The sequence below is a fragment of the Aotus nancymaae genome, unplaced genomic scaffold (assembly GCF_030222135.1).
Source record: "Aotus nancymaae isolate 86718 unplaced genomic scaffold, 86718_ANA_hifiasm-v0.15.2.pri h1tg000002l, whole genome shotgun sequence".
Taxonomy (NCBI): Eukaryota; Metazoa; Chordata; class Mammalia; order Primates; family Aotidae; genus Aotus; species Aotus nancymaae.
The window spans coordinates 64974265-64991588 of record NW_026988413.1 but is presented as its reverse complement, the minus strand read 5'-3'; the positions used below and the strand labels follow the sequence as shown (position 1 = coordinate 64991588).

The window sequence follows — 17324 nt, the reverse complement described above, 5'->3', positions numbered from 1 at the left end:
ATGGTTTCAATTAAATTTTTAATTTCCAAAAGAATTCTGAATTTGTTAATGAAATCTTAATTATATTATAAAAATTATAACTCTTAGGAAGTCTTTTCTGACCCTCTGCTCACTGTGATCCCTCTTTTGTATCTAAATACTGTGCAACATATAGCTTTTTTAAGAGGCCAGTGATGAACTGCTGTGTATTGTAAAAGTTATCTTCTCTTATTCAACTTGCTAGTTGCTAAGATACTTGATGGCAGAAAAAATGTTTTTACTCTTTTTTTCTCATCTTTTGTAGTACCTGACACTGATTCATACTGAATACTAAAGATTCTCTGAAAAGTTTCATAATTATAGCATTATGTGCTTTTTTCTATATAATATGTCACCATTGCCCACAAAACTTCTTCGTATTAAAAAATAAGATTCTCTAGCAGCACTAGCTCTAAAACACTCAATTCCCAATTCTGTCTTTGCTGTATCATGAAGAACAAATTTGTAAGTTTTCTGTGGTAGCCAGGTGCGCTGGCTCATGCCTGTAATCCCAACACTTTGGGAGGTCGAGGTGGGCAAATCACAAGGTCAGGAGTTTGAGACCATCCTGGACAATATAGTGAAACCCCGTCTCTACTAAAAATACAAAAATTACCCTGGCATGGTGTCGCATGCCTGTATTCCTAGTTACTTGGGAGGCTGAGGTAGGAGAATCGCTTGAACCAGGGAGGTGGAAGTTGCAGTGAGTCGAGGTCGTGCCGCTGCACTCTAGCTTGGATGAAAGGGCAAGACTCTGTCTCAAAAAAGAAAAAGTTTGTTACGGTAAAATATGAGACCAGTTGCTAGCCAACTTGTTTATTACAGGGATAGAAAGCATAATCTTGTCTCAAAGTGCAATTTAAATAACTTAGACTGTACAGATAAGCTTTTTGATGTGCTGTTGGCTTCAGTTTGTCAATATTTTGTTGAGGATTTTTGCATCAATGTTCATCAGGGATATTGGCCTGAAGTTTCCTTTTTTTGTTGTTGTATCTCTGCCAGGTTTTTTGTTTCAGGATATGCTGGCCTTATAAAATGAGTTGAGGTGAACTCCCTCCTTTTCAATTGGAATAGTTTCAGAAAAAATGATACCAGCTCCTCTTTGTATCTCTGGTAGAATTCAGCTGTAAATATGTCTGGTCCTGGGCTCTCTTTAGTTGTTTAGGCTGTTTATTACTGTCTCAATGTCAGAATTTATTATTAGTCTATTCAGGGATTCAACTTCTTCCTTGTTCAGCTTTGGGAAAATGTATGTGTCCAGGAATTTATACATTTCTTCTATATTTTCTAGTTAATTTGCATAGAGGTGTTTATAGTATTCTCTGATGGTTGTTTGTATTTCTGTAGGGTCAGTGGCAGTATCACCTTTATTATTTTTTATTGTGTCTATTTGATTCTTCTCTCTTTTCTTCTTTATTAATCTAGCTAGCAGTCTATCTATTTAATTATTGTTTCCCAAAAACCAACTCCTGGATTCATTTATTTTTTGACTTTTTTTTTTTTTTTTTTAAAGTCTCTATCTACCTCAGTTCCACTCTGATCTTTGTGGTTATTTGCCTTCTGCTAGCTTTGGGGTGTGTTTGACCTTGGTTCCCTAGTTTTCAGTTGTGATGTTAGGTTGTTGATTTGAGATCTTTCTAGCTTTTTGATGTGGGAATTTAGTGCTATACATTTCCCTCTTAAAAGTGCTTTAGCTACATCCCAGAGATTCTGGCACATTGTCTCTTTGTTCTCACTGGTTTCAAAGAACTTTTTGATTTCTGCCTTAATTTCATTATTTACCCAGGAGTCTGTCAGGAGCAGGTTTTTCAATTTCCATGCAGTTGTGTGGTTTTGAGTGAGTTTCTTAATCTTCTGGGATCAAGCCTGGTTCAACATATATAAATCAAAAAGCATAATTCATCACATAAACAGAACTAAAGACAAAAAACACATGATTATCTCAACAGAAACAGAAAAATCCTTTGATAAAATTCAATATCCTTTCATGCTAAAAGCTCTCAATAAATTCAGTTTTGATGAAATGTACCACAAAATATTAAAAGCCGTTTATGACAAACCCATTGCCAATATCACACTGATCAGGCAAAAGCTGGAAGCATTCCCTTTGAAAATTGGCACAAGGCAAGGATACCCTCCTTCTTCACTCCTATCCAATATATTATTGGAAGTTCTGGCCAGAGCAATCAGTCAAGAGAAAGGAATAAAGGGTATTCAAATAGGAAGAGTGGAAGTCAAACTCTCTCTGTTTGCAGATGCCATGATCCTTTATCTAGAAAACCTTATGGTCTCAGCCCAAATGCTTCTTAAGCTGATAAGCAACTTCAGCAAAGTCTCAGGATACAAAATCAGTGTGCAAAAATAACAAGCATTCCAATTCACCAACAATAGATGAGCAGAGAGCTAAATCATGAATGAACTTCCATTCACAATTGCTACTAAGAGAATAAAATACCTAGGAATACAGCTAACAAAGGAAGTGAAGGAACTCTTCAAGGAAAATGTATTAGTCTGCTCTCACTCTGATAATAAAGACATACCCAAGACTAGGTAATTTATAAAGGAAAGAAATTTAATAGACTCAGTTCCACATGGCTGGGGAGTTCCTCATTCACCTCAATCATGGCAGGAGGTGAATGAGGACCAAAGTCACATATGCATGGTAGCAGGCAAGAGGAGGGGAACTCCTCTTTATAAAACAATCAGATCTTTTGACACTTATTTATTATTAGGAGAACAGCATGGGAAAGACTTGCCCCTATGATTCAGTTACCTCCCACTGGGTTGAACCCATAACATATGGGAATTATGGGAGATACAATTCAAGATGAGATTTGAGTGAAGACACAGCCAAACCATATCATTCTACCCCTGGCCCCTCCCAAATCTCATGTCCTCACATTTCAAAACCAATCATGTCTTCCCAACAGTTCCCCAAAGTCTTAACTCATTTCAGCTTAACTCAAAAGTCCGCACTCCAAAGTCTCATCTGAGACAAGGCAAGTCCCTTGCCTGTAAAATCAAAAGTATGTTAGTTACTTCCTAGATATAATGAGGGTACAGGCACTGGGTATATACACCCATTTCAAGTGGGAAAATAGGCCAAAATGAAGGGGCCACAGGCCCCATACAACTCCAAAATCCAGCAAGGCAGTCAAATCTTAAAGCTCCAAAATGGTCTCCTTTGAGTCCATGTCTTACATCCAGGTCAAACTCATGCAAGAGGTGGGTTCCCATGGTCTTGGGCAGTCCCACCCCTCTGGCTTTGTGTGGTACAGCTCCCCTCCTGGCTGCTTTCATGGGCTGGCATTGAGTGTCTCTGGTTTTTCCAGGTGCATGGTACAAGCTGTAGGTGGCTCTACCATCCTCAGGTCTGGAATGGTGGCCCTCTTCTCACAGCTCCACTAGGCAGTGCCTCAGTGGGGATTCTGTGTGGGGGCTTGCATCCCACTTTTCCCTTCTACACTGCCCCAACAGAGGTTCTCCATAAGGGCACCACCCCTGCAGCACACCTCTCCCTGGACATCCAGGTGTTTCCATATGTCCTTTGAAATCCAGGCTGAGGTTCCCAAATCTCAGTTCTTGTCTTTTGTGTACCCGCAGGCCCAACACCATGTTATGTCACCAAGGCTTGGGGCTTGCACCCTCTGAAGCAATGGCCTGAGCTCTACGTTGGCCCCTTTTAGCCACAGCTGGGATGCAGGGCACCAAGTCCTAAGACTGCACAAAGCACCAAGGCCCTGGGCCCAGCCCAGGAAACCATTTTTTTCCTCTAAGGCATTCTGGATTGTGATGTGAGGGTCTTCTGTGAAGGTCTCTGACATGTCCTGGAGACATTGTCCTCATTGTCTTGGCAATTAACATTCGGCTCCTCTCTACTTATGCAGATTTATGCAGGTGGCTTGAACTTCTCCTCAGAAAATGGATTTTTCTTTTCTATCAGATTGTTAGGCAGCAAATTTTCCAAACTTTTATGCTCTGCTTCTCTTTTAAGTTCCAATTCCAATACATATCTCTGTGAACATAAAACTGAATGCCTTTAACAGCACCCAAGTCACGCCTTGAACATTTTGCTGCTTAGAAATTTTTTTTGCTAGATACCCTAAATCATCTCTCTTGAGTTCAAATCTCCACAAATCTCTAGGGAAGAGGCAAAATGCTGCCAGTCTGTTTGCAAAAACACAACAAGAGTCTCCTTTGCTCCAGTTTCCAACAAGTTCTTCGTCTCCATCTGAGACCACCTCAACCTGGATTTCATTGTCCATATAACTATCAGCATTTTGGTCAAAACCATTCAACAAGTCTCTAGGAAGTTCCAAACTTTCCCACACTTTCCTTTCTTCCTCTGAGCCCTCCAAACTGTTCCAACATCTGCCTTTTACTCAGTTCCAAAGTCACTTCCACATTTTCAGGTATCTTTAGAGCAGCACCCTACTCTACTGATACCAATTTACTGTATTAGTTTGTTTTCATGATGCTAATGAGATATACATGAGACTGGGTAATTATAAAGAAAAAGATGTTTAATGGACTCATAGTTCCACATGGGTGAGGAAGCCTTACAATCATGGCAGAAGGCAAAGGAGGAGCAAAGTCATGTCTTACATGGTGACAAGCAAGAGATCATTTACAGGGGACCTGCCCTTTTATAAAACCTTCAGATCTCATGAGACTTAATAACTATCATGAGAACAGCATGGAAAAGACCTGCCCCTATGATTCAATTACCTCCCATTGAGTCCCTTCCATGATACATGGAAATTATAGAGCTAGAATTTAAGGTGAGATTTGGGTGGGTAGACAGTCAAAACAAATTAGAGAACTACAAACCACTGCTCAAAGAAATAAGAGAGAACACAAACAAATGAAAAAGCATTCCATATTCATGGATAGGAAGAATCAATATCATGAAAATGGCCACACTGACCAAAGTAATTTATAGATTCAGTGCTATTCTCATTAAATTACCATCGACATTCTTCACAGAATTAGGAAAAACTACTTTAAAATTCATATGGAACCAAAAAAAGAGCCCATATAGCCAAGATAGTCTTAATCAAAAAGAACATCAAGCTACCTGACTTCAAACTATACTACAGGGCTACAGTAACCAAACAGCATTGTACTGGTACAAAAATAGATACATAGACTAATGGAACAGAATAGAGATTTCAGAAATAAGACCAGACATCAACAATCATCTGATCTTTAACAAACCTGACAAAAACATGCAATGGTGAAAGGATTCCCTCTTTAATAAATGGTGCTGGGAAAACTGGCTAGCCATATGCAAAAAATTAAATTGAGATCCCTTCCTTGTATCTTATATAAAAATTAACTCAAAACATATTAAATACTTTAATGTTAACCCCAAAACTATAAAAACCCTAGGAAAAAAAATAGGCAATACAATTCAGGACATGGGAACCAGCAAAGATTTCATGGTTAAAACATCAAAAGCAATTGCCATGACAACAAAAATTGACAAATGAAATCTAATTAAACTAAAGAGCTTCTGCACAGCGAAAGAAACTATTCTCAAAGTGAACAGACAACATGCAGAATGGGAGAAAATTTTTGCAATCTATTCATCTGACAAAGGGCTAATATCCAGAATCTACGAGGAACTTAAACTTCTTAATAAACATTATTAAAATGTCAAGAAACAGCAGATGCTGGCAAGGCCGTGAAGAAATAGAAATATTTTTACACTATTGGTGGGAATGTAAATTAGACCAACCATTGTGGAAGACAGTGTGGTGATTCCTCCAAAACCTTGAACCAGAAATACCATTTGACCCAGTAATCTCATTACTGGGTATATACCCAAAGGAATATAAATCATTCTGTCCATTGCAGCAATATTCAAAACAGCAAAGACACGGAACCAACCCACATGCCCATCAATGATAGACTGGATAAAGAAAATGTGGTACATATACACCATGGAATACTATGTAGCCATAAAATGGAACAAGATCATGTCCTTTGCAGGGACATGGTTGGAGCTAGAAGCCATTATCCTCAGCAAACTAACACAGGAACAGAAAACCAAACACCAAATGTTCTCACTTACAAGTGGGAGCTGAACAATGAGAACACATGGACACAGGGAGGAGAACAACACCCACTGTGGCCTGTCAGGGATGTAGGGGGAGGGAGAACATCAAGATCAATAGCTAATGCATATGGGGCTTAATATCTAGGTGATGTGTTGATAGGTGCAGCAAACCACCATGGCACACATATACCTATGTGACAAACCTGTATGTTCTGCACATGTATCCCAGAACTTGAAATAAAATAAAATTAAATAAATGGCCAGGCGTGGTTGCTCATGCCTGTAATCTCTGCACTTTGGGAGGCCAAGGCAGGTGGTTCACGATGTCAGGAGTTTGAGACTAGCCTGGCCAACGTGGTGAAACCCCGTCTCTACTAAGAATACAAAAATTAGCTGGGCATGGTGGCAGGCATCTGTAATACCAGCTACTCAGGAGGCTGAGGCAGGTGAGTCTCTTGAATCTGGGAGGAGGAGGTTGCATTGAGCCGACATCAAGCTACTGCACTCCAGCCTGGGTAACAGAGTGAGACTCTGTCTCAAAAATAAATAAAATAATGATAATGATAATGATAATAATAATAAATAACTTAGACCAATGGCTCTTAAACTACCCTTCTACACTTGGGTTCTGTATGAGTGAACCCCATTCTAAAACTAAAAGAGAAATTATCATCTTTTCCAAAGTGTCTGCTTAAAGTAATACATTAAACTGCCTTAGTTTAAAAAAGATATATTTGAAAAACTTTTGTAACTTTACTTCTTGTGTGCTAGGAAGAATGAATGGTCAAGTGGTAAGTTAATGTTAATGGCAATCTTAGAACATCTAATCATACTTGGTCCAGCAGCTTTGTGCGTATAAATATGATTTTATAGTTGGTAGTTGAGATGTTATGTTGCAAATTTAAATTATGGTCAACTCCGTGCAAGAAAAATTGTTTACTTTTTTTAAAGAAAAAATAGAATTAAATCTTTGAATATTCTGGAATGTTATTACTATAACTTCTGGGGACTCTGCCACGTTAACAAACTGATATACTTTAGACAGTGGAATGAATCCTTTGATTATCATAGTTTGGAGTGTAGGTACAGTAGCCCCAGGAACAGTGCTAGGGGTTCGGGGAAGAAACATAAAGACTGACTAGGTAACCTTGCCTGCTGATGTCACATAAAGTGATAAGGAGCATTGTGGACCCCTGCTAAGTGTTTATGTTAAGAGGCAGGTGAAAATGGTGACCAGTCTTCAAGTTCTTTAGCCATTTTCTCAATGCCTCCTCCTCAGAGCTGATGTATAACATCAACATCCTTAATTTTGAGGATGTATGCTCATTGTTCAGGCATTATGAGAATTTTGCTACATTTCTGTGAAGGCTTACTAAACTCAACTTTAGGATGGACTCCCCATTCTCTCTTGTTCCATTAGATAACAGTATAATCTTTTTTTTTTTTTTTTTTTTTTTTGAGACAGAGTCTCGCTCTGTCGCCAGGCTGGAGTGCAGGGGCACGATCCTGGCTCACTGCAACTTCTGTTTTCTGGTTTCAAGCAATTCTCCTGCCTCAGCCTCCCGAGTAGCTGGGACAACAGGCACGCACCACCACGCCAGGCTAATTTTTTGTACTTTTAGTAGAGATGGGGTTTCACCATGTTGGCCAGAATGGTCTCGATCTCTTGACCTCATGATCCACCCACCTCAGCCTCCCAAAGTGCTGGGATTACAGGCGTGAGCCACCGCGCCCGGCCAACAGTATAATCTTTTAAAGTTCTTTAGAGAACATCCCTCTATTTCAGTATGTGATTGCTACCCTGGTGAGTACAACAATCTAATAGCTTTTCTGAACCCACTAAAAATAATTCCTTTCTCTATGTTGGCTTCCTAGTGTCCCGCTGGGGATGAGTAATAGCATAAAGGTATACAGAAGTGGGAAAAACATGTGTTTTTAAACTCAACTATGACAAAGTTTCCAGAGATTAGAAACCTTCAGAAGACTATATTGTTGTGGGATAATACAAGATATCTTGAAAGGAACATAAATAAAGTAAACTGATTTATTTTAGTTATTTTTTTTTTTAGTTCCAATCTAAAAATAAAAGTCTTAGAATATTTTTTTCCAATGTCCAGATACCTTTGCAGGTGATATTCCTGTAAATATACCACAGTGTCCAAAAAGTCTGAAAACATCAAGGAGATTGTATATTTATTGTACTTTTTTCTGACTATCAAGGTGGTACAATCCATTTATTTCATACTTCATTGGGGATGATCACTTTTTTCTGCCTCACAGACAGGATGTTTAAATGAATCATAATAAATTAAGGATTATTAAATAATAATGACAATAATAACAACTATAATGATAATAGTAAAAATAATAAGCAGCAGCAGAAAGGACAGGCCTAAGTGGAAAATTAGGTTTCCTAGAGGCTCCTGTTCTCCACTGCATGACCTTAAAATGGGAATGATTTCTCAAGCCTCTAAGACACCAAAGCACAGATGCACGGTGCATAAACAAATAAGCGACCACATTAGTGGTGCCCTTTGGGGTTTAAATCTTATTCTTGTGACCCCAGGAAGCTGACCAGAGAGAAAGGGGAAGAAAGAGGTACAGGATATTTATCTTTACATTTTGGAAATGCTTTTGATCAGCAGAGCTGGAACAAGTTTCTGTGCTTTTGTGGGAACTACAAATGTTCCAGGGGAGGAAGCAAGATCAAGAGCAGTTTGCTCTTTCAGGAACTTCAAAGCCCATTCATCTAAAGATGTGGCCATTACCATTTTGGCTTCCTCACTGTGCCTTGGATGGCCCTGTACTTTTCAAGAGGAGAGCCTTGCTGGGTTGGGGCCAGCTAAAACATTATTCCTTGGAGTGCAGCGTCCCAGAAAATCTGCCCTTCCTGGCCCGTGCTCTGTGATTATAGCTCCAACCAGGAGCCATCCTTGTTCCTATTGGATGAGTCAGACACAGAGGTGAGTAGGGCGGCAAGGCTGGACTACCCATTTTCTGCCTCTGCTCCTCTTCCAGGTGTAGAAAATTGTAAACATAAAACAAGGCTGGCCTGTCTCCACCAGGTTCTAGGTCTCTGATCTCAGTAGACTGTCTCTTCACTAGTACTAAAAAAAAAAAAAAAAAAAAAAATCAACCGACTAACTAATCCAACCAAGCAAACAAATAAAAAAGAAAACTGTCTTAGCTTAGCTGTGCATGCTGTTCAGTCCAGTTATAATCACCAGTCCATCAGGAACAGGGAATTGTCCTCTTCACATATAAGTGAAGCGTTGGGAGTAAGATTTCTTCAGGGATCCTAGATCTTTTCCAGGCATAAGATACATAATCATTTCCCAATCTGAACCAAAGCAGAACAAAAATCCCAGGGTAACACCCTAATAGTGTAGGCCATAATAATCATGTTTTTATATTTAGAATTGTTTTTGGTGGTTAAATACTGGTGTAAGCTCCACGAAGCAGGGACTGCATCTGTCTTGTTTAGTGTTGAGTCCTCAGGTCCCAGCATGACATCTAAATGTTTCTGTGGAATGAATGACTAAATCGGGTCCTGGGCAGTTTACTCTGTCACTTACTCATTATGTGAACTTGGATGAATTTTCTTTTGTGTCAAGTTCTCAATTTCTCCATTCTCAGACAGTTTAGCCTAACCCTGAAAATTGCAGAGAGGAATGGCATAAATGTTATTCCTGAGACAATACCTGTGTGACATTGGATGTGTCTTGGGGCACTTCTGGCAGTTACGTTTAGCAAAGGGAAGCTCTTTCTTTTTTCCTTCAGACTGGGTGTACTCCGGTTACCACATCACCCTGACAGTTGAGTTCACTTGTGTGTGCTTCAGTAAGTGAAGATAATAATGCTGACATCCTGAATTTTCACCTCTGTCAAGTGAGAAGTAGGGGCAAGCTCATCTTTGAGGAAGGCCTTTTGTAACTCTATGATTTTATTCTATTTGATTTTCTGGAGCTGGTCTCAGGATAAAAAGTGAGAGAATGTACTGTACTATGAACACAATCACAGTGATATCCCATTTCTTTAGATGTTTCATAGACCTTTCTACTTCCTTTTCCTTAACTGTATTGCATAGTTTAAGTTTTCCTTTTACATCATAAACTCATGAAATTTACTCAAGGTAAGTGTGAAAGTTCATATGACACTAAACATAATTCTCATTTAAATATTTACTTTAGGATTCTGGATGACATGACTCTTACACATGGAAACAATTTTATTGACCAATTAAAAAATGATTTGAAGCTTTATTTATTTTTAAGTATACTAAGGTTTGGAATCCAAGGCTCAGCTTTCAAAGTTTGGGTGTTTGATGAACCACCTTTGTGTCAACTGAGAAAGTGGACCAGAAGCACTAAAGGTATCTTAGAAAGAAACAAAAAGAAAACATATTATAAACATATTGATTATCTCTCCTTCCTTCAGTAGCATTTCATTAATATTTAGGGTGCACCAAAGACTGTGGTAGATGTTTGGGATCGAATATATCAATTTCCCAGTCTCTGTGCAGATACAAAAGCAGCACTGGGTTCAGGTGACATAAATTTCAGTCCTGGCCTCTATTACTAATCAGCTGAATGACCTTGGACAAATCACTTTCAATTCTGGGGATTCATTCATAAAACAGTGATGGGTATCTTGCAGCTTTAATGATATTTGGTTACATTTATCTCAAAAGAAATGATAGAATATAACTAAAGGAGAGTACGTAGGTAAAAGCAAGCCATGCTAGAAGTCATCCACTTTTCTTTCTTGACATTCATTTGTTAATGAACAAAATTTATACATTTAAATTTTTCCAAAGTCATCATATTATAAATCAATTGGTTGTTTTGATAATTCCTCATTCCTTCTGTAAACATTTATATAATGCCTGCTCTCTACCAGAAACCATGCTAAGTATTTGAGATCAGATATGAAATATATGTGCTATGCCTTGAAAGAGCCCACAATCTAGTAATAAAGATAGAGGAAAAAAACATTAAGTTTGGGTAAGTGCTATTCACAATCAACAAATATTTACTGTGCACCTATTATGCTTGGGATGCATTTGTAAAACAAAACTGATAATGATTTCTGTTTTGTGGAGCTTATATTCTGGTGTGAAGATCAAACAATAAAGAATAAATATGAAAGTAATAGATGATGTAGTATGATGGAAGGGGAAAAATCATGGGGTAAAAAACAAAAAGTAGAGCACGTAATAAGGGAAATAGGGGCAGCTGTAGTGGGGGTGGAGGGTAATGCATTGGACTGTTAAGAATGGCCAGAGTAGGTCACATTGAGAAGATAATATTTAAATGAAGACTTGAAAGAAGTAGGGGACTGGTTAACCACAGAAATATCTGGGATAGGGGCAATATAGGCAGAGTGAACTGGCAGTGGAAAAGTCCTAATGTTGGAAACAAGGGTGACTGGAGTGAAGTGAAAAAGGAGAGTAAAAGGTGAGGATAGGAGAGCAGTAAGGATAGGTATGGGCAGAGCAGGTGGGGCTGTTCAGGAGATGTTGACTTTCACTATGAGCGAAACAAGGGCACTCAAGTGATTTTGAGTAGAGGAAGGACACTGTCTGACTTAGATTTTAATAGGGCATCCTGGCTAACATGTAGAGAATAGATTATGGGAGCTAGGTTGGAGGTAGGCAAGAATAAATCAATTAGTAGAGTATCACAGAAATAGGGGCTAGAGATGGTGGTGTGGACCAGGGTGGTAGCAGTTGAGATGATGATTAAGTGATCAGATTCTGGATCTATTTTGCAGGTAGAGCCAACAGAGATTTTGGTGGATTGGATAAAAGTATAAAGGAAGGCAAAATCCCAGATTGATATGGAAATGAGAAGGGGCATTCGTCTCAGTTTGGGACAGTATAGGAATGTCCCAAACCGAGATGAATGCCCCTTCCTATACTTTGGAAAGTGTAGGAATGATTCCAAAAGGAATTATTAATTAAATTGAATCTCGAAGAGACACAAGAGTATCTGAAGGTGCCAGATAAGGCAGGTGGGAGTGGGGAGAGAGTCTTGTAGATGAGAACTAGCATTCACAGAAAGTATACAGGCAAAAATAGAGGCATGGTGGTGTGTTCAGTGAACTGCAAATAGTGTTAATGGAGGAAGAGTGAATGTGGGAGCATACAGCTGGAGATGAGCCTAGAGACCTGGACAGCGGTTAGATCCTATGTGCCAGGAGAGATTATTACTTAGAATAATCTTTAGCAAGGCATAGTTCTAAAAATCTGTTTTGCAAAAGGAATATTTAAACTGGGTTAGCTTCAAACAAGATTCATGGTGAGTTGACCAATGCTGTAATTAGCTAGTGGGAACACACCAGAGCACCAGGGAGTATTTTAATCCCTTTTAAAATTCTCAGGAGGCCTAGTTTTTTAATCTTATAATGATGAGAGCTGTTAGAGAATTGGCTAAAAGTGTCCCTTGTCAGAAGAACCTGGGAGTAAATGTATTGAGTGCATGTAAATGGCCAGAAAACTTTTTCAACCTAATTGAACAGATTGTTTAGTGTTGGCTAAGTGTGCACTATTGTGCCTAGTTTATTGCCACAATATTCAAGTTAGAAAAACTAAGATACTGTTTCAGAACAAAAGTAAAACAAATCTGCTTTTCAATAGCTAGGAAAAAACATTCCGTAGTGCATCTCAATCTTAAAGCAGTAATAATGCATACATACTTATAATCTTTTACCTAGATCTAAGTTAAAAATATACATATATTTAGTTATACAGGTTACTGTAAACTGAAATCTGTATTCTTTTATTATCGTCAGTTTCTTGATTTATTTTTTACAGGTACTAGTTAGCTAACTTAACATCTTGGTATCCACCCTTAGTAATGTGTTTTCTCGTCCAATTCTCACTGCTAAGAATATTTACCTTGTGGCTGGTCTCAATTCCCTCTCTTTTATGCAGTTTAAATGTGTTTTTCACCCTCCTACTCTCTTCAGAGATGGAGAATGACTAGTAATGTCTGACAAATTGAGAAGGCTAAAATAGCATTTTGTGGTCAGGTTTGCACAGCCAAACTGAATGGTAGACTTGAAACGAGTAATTGAACAAGACAGACAAAAAGAAGATACTTCTGTTTGTTTTGTTTGGTTTATCCAAATGATGGCCTTATTTCTTTACTTTTCTTTGCCTTTTAAGACCCAAGAAGTCACTGGAATGAAGTTTTGGTTACATAAATCACCTTGCAAAGTCTCTCTGAATTCTGAGAGTTCCTTTCATTTTAGCTGTTGATGAATGAATATATTTGTATATTTGCATACTAAGAAGTAAGGAATGAACTAGAATAACAAAGTTAATTAATATATGTGGTGAGTAAAGATAAATAATACCCTGAAGGGTAGTCTGATGGGGAGTATGTGCTGACTTCTTATTCATCTTTAAGAATTAAGTGCATTGCAGATGCCTTTTATGAATACCTGAGAGTTCATTTACTTTTAGAGTAAAGATAATCTTTTTTTTACTGACTTCAAGGTCTATTCTCATTTTTAAGAGATGTCAATAGGAACTGATCTGGGGTTTGGGGATGAATGCTGATTTATTACTCCTTGTCTTTTTTTTTTTTTTTCTCTATATGAAATACACTCGTGGGAATCCAGGGCACAGAAAAAGTTTAATCCTTACCACTTTTAGTAGTCATTCTAATGTTAAGAAGTGGTATCCATCAGATGAATAGCAGGAATTACTAAATTAATTGATTTTGACTACTTTTCCTCTCTGGGGAAAGTAAAAAAGATATCCAAAAGGCAGGCTGGTAATTTTTGTGCTTATTTTCAAGGCTGCCTTACAGGTAAGAATTATGGAATAGAAGCCAGGGGTCATGAGGTCTTTTTTTCATTACTGCCTGTGATTTCATAGACCACTGGACTTCTGAGTGACCACTTATAAGTGAGATGAGGAGAACTGCTATTTGCACCAAAACTGCTGTTTTGCCCATAATTACACTCTGGGAAAACAGTGACTTTTTTTTTTTTTCTCTCTCTCTCACCCACTGTGAAAGTTATGAGATTCTTTTGCTCAGATCACCCACAAGGGAGGCTTAGAAGTTCGTGTTCCCTAGAGAGTTTCCAATTCTGATAAAGAAGATAGAATGCCCATATCACACATGCCATAATCCTGCAGCCAATAACAAGAAAGAGCTCAAATCTAGCCTGGCCCTAATCTAGGGAGCTACCACAGTGGGCTGTCAGCCCAGCCTGGGGCGCCTTTCATTGTCATGACGTGTACCAGCCAAGATGTTCATTCAGAAATAAATAGAGAACCATCCTAATGCTTTCTACAATATTTGGTTAACATATAAAAAAGTTTGAACCCTTTTTATGACTCTGAAACAATTATTTCTGGGTTGGGCACAGAGGCATTTGATTCCTGCTTGATTTCACCTGTTTGCAAAACAGAAGATGTTTAAAGCTTCTTTGCTTACCCGTGAAGTTGATTTTTAGCAAGTAATCCTTGTACAGCTTCTTCCCATCCAGGATCTTCATAGCATCACAAAGCTTGGTAGTGTTGGGGCAGAGGGCGCGCTGCATTTTGTGCAGGGCGTGGGCCATGGCGTACACTGCGTTCACCACAAACATGATCTTGGACTCTTGCTCGTAGTTGCTGCTGTCGATGGCCAAGTGCTTGTCGCAGACGCGCCTGTGGTTCCGCTTGTTCTGGAGGCTGCACTGGAACTTTTGCTCCCAGAAGTCCCGGAACCAGGGGTTGCGGTGGTTGTTGTAGGGGTTGAGGCTCTGGAAGTAGCGGTCGAACTGGCGGACAGGCTGCGAGGCCAGCTCCAGGGTGATGGCGCCGTAGGCCACGTGCTCGCTGCCCTTGACGATGCTCTCCTGCGCGCCCCAGCCGTCGCTGGCCACCCAGGTGAAGGAGGCGTTGGCGCGGCTGGCAGCGGCGATGAGCTCCCGCGAGTCATCGCTGCGCATGAAGAGCACCACGACGCGCGCATTGGGCTTCTGCAGCAGTTCTCGGATCACGCTGTCGTACGACTTGCGGATGTTGGAGCGGCCCACCTTCTCCGCCGTGGCGATGCAGATGTTGCGCAGGCGGGCCTCCTGTTCGAAGGCCTCGATCCCCGTCTCTCCGTAGTCGCCCTCGGAGGCCACCGTAGACACGTAGGTCCAGTTGAAGAAGCGCAAGATCTCGGCCATGGCTTTGGCCTGGTAGAAGTCGGGGGGCACGGTCCTGGCAAAGTAATCATAGCGTGACTTGTCACTGAGTTTGGCGCTGGTGGACGCGTAGCTGATCTGAGGGATCTGGAAGAGCCGCAGCAGATTTGCCACCTGGAGGAGGGAGAAGAAGGACCTTTGTTAGAAGCCCAGAGGTAAGTGACTGGACGTGAAAATAAATAATGCCATCTACACCTTTTACTGACTCCCTTTTCCCCTCTACTCTAAATCATTACACTTTTTGATAGTTCTCGAGATGAATGCCGGATGCTTCCTTGGATACTCTATTTTGGACGCTAGGGAGCAGGTCTCACACTGGTAGTTTGTGCTTCAGGATGGGGCGGAGTAGAGAAATGAGAAGAGTACCACACTCTCTTCTTCACTCTGTGCTAGACTCTAGACTAGCATAAACCCCGTTCAGGGGCTTTCATTGTGGTTGCTTTAAGTTTCTGGGGTCCTGCTATAGCTCAAGCAATAAGCTATACAGTGAATTGGCCAAACTCGAATTTTAGACAACTTGGCTGCACTTGTATAGAAGGAGCAAGGGTGTTGTCTAATTCTCACTTCCCCCTCTTTTGCTAAAAACAGCAGTCTCTGAAAGAGTTTAATTTGGGAACTGCATGCCACATGGACAGTCCAAATTAGACATTTATCATCTAGGTTAGGCAAAAAAAAAAAAAAAATCAATTCTATTTAGTCCACCCAACATTTTAGGCATACAGTTTTCTAAACTCCTGAAAATCTTGACCAACATTTTCTTTACTTTCTTTTTCTTTTTTAAAATATCTTTCTGTGAAAACAAATCATACAAAAATGCTGTTTTTATGTTATTTTTTATTTAAAAATCAAATAAAAAGGTATTAAGAACAGACCACCTACTTCCAAATATTTAAAGCTAATTCTAAATCAAAGATTTAAATTTTTTATAATTGAGCTATCAATAATATTTATTGTAGAATAAAAAGGAAAATGACATTTGTTTATTGAGGAGCATTTTATGCATAGAGTATTTGCAGAAATATATATTTATAAATATCTAAATAGATTATATGCATATTGAATAATAATGTTTTAAAAGGAATTTCTCCTGGCTGCATCACATAGGACCGTTCTTTCTCTATACTGACTTAAGTTAAATTATATAACATACTAAGTGGATTTTAATCAGAAATGACATTGAATATTACAGTATGCTCTATCTACATTGGCATAAATATTAGTACTTTGAAATTTTTCCTTTTGGAAATTGTGGTTTCATGTTTATATTTGACATGTAGGAAACACAGCTTGAAATAGGCAGCTCTTAGCAAAGAGCACAAGCAACATAAAACAACTGACATCTGAGCCCCAATTAATCATCATTTCATCTGGCAAGAGAAACCAACAGCCAGGTTCATACACAGCTACATAGCATGTTCTTGGAGATCCAGCCTGCTATTAAAACCAACACTAGATATAGTTCAGAGCTATCACAAATATTTTCTATATGTTTTCCAATCCTGCTACCTCTCAACCACAAATAAAACAGCTAGAAATCCTGGGCTTAACACACAATATAATGCAAACTTAAAATCCCAAATCTTTCTTGCATTTAGTATTCTTGAATTCAGGAGAATGGAGGTGAATGGGTGGATGAAGCGGTAAAGGCTAATATATTATTTATCTTTTTTTTTTTTTTCAGGACTCTGAGACTCTGGCCTGTACTGACTTATTTAGGCATAGGAATATTGCTTCACTCAGCCTGATTGAAATGGCAAGTGTCACCGAACAGGTACTGTCATTACTTCTAGAGTAAGTGCCTGGCTTCCATTGGATTTATGTACCACTATAGAAGACTTGGTGATAGGAGCCCTGTTTGTGCATAGGCTTGACTTTGTTATGAAGTTTCTGGCTAGCACTGGATACACCATCATTTCTTGGTACAATAATTTCCTCATCTTCAAGTTATATTCATCAGGACCTGAACCCATCAGGTAGACAGAATAAAAGAATCTAAAAAATATCTGGACATTATTATCTGGCAGCTAGGAATCATAGTGAAGCAATCCTAAAC

At 39.1% G+C, this 17324-nt stretch overlaps 1 protein-coding gene across 3 annotated transcripts in view; it reads right to left on the bottom strand.

The window, feature by feature from the left end:
• Positions 1-17324, bottom strand: part of LOC105723316 (metabotropic glutamate receptor 3) — a 226934-nt gene that overhangs the window by 70069 nt on the left and 139541 nt on the right. For all 3 annotated transcript variants that reach the window (XM_064375167.1, XM_012461246.2, XM_064375174.1), the window contains exon 3: positions 14530-15385. In XM_064375167.1, the coding sequence (XP_064231237.1) occupies positions 14530-15385 (856 nt within the window). The remainder of the gene's footprint in view (positions 1-14529; positions 15386-17324) is intronic.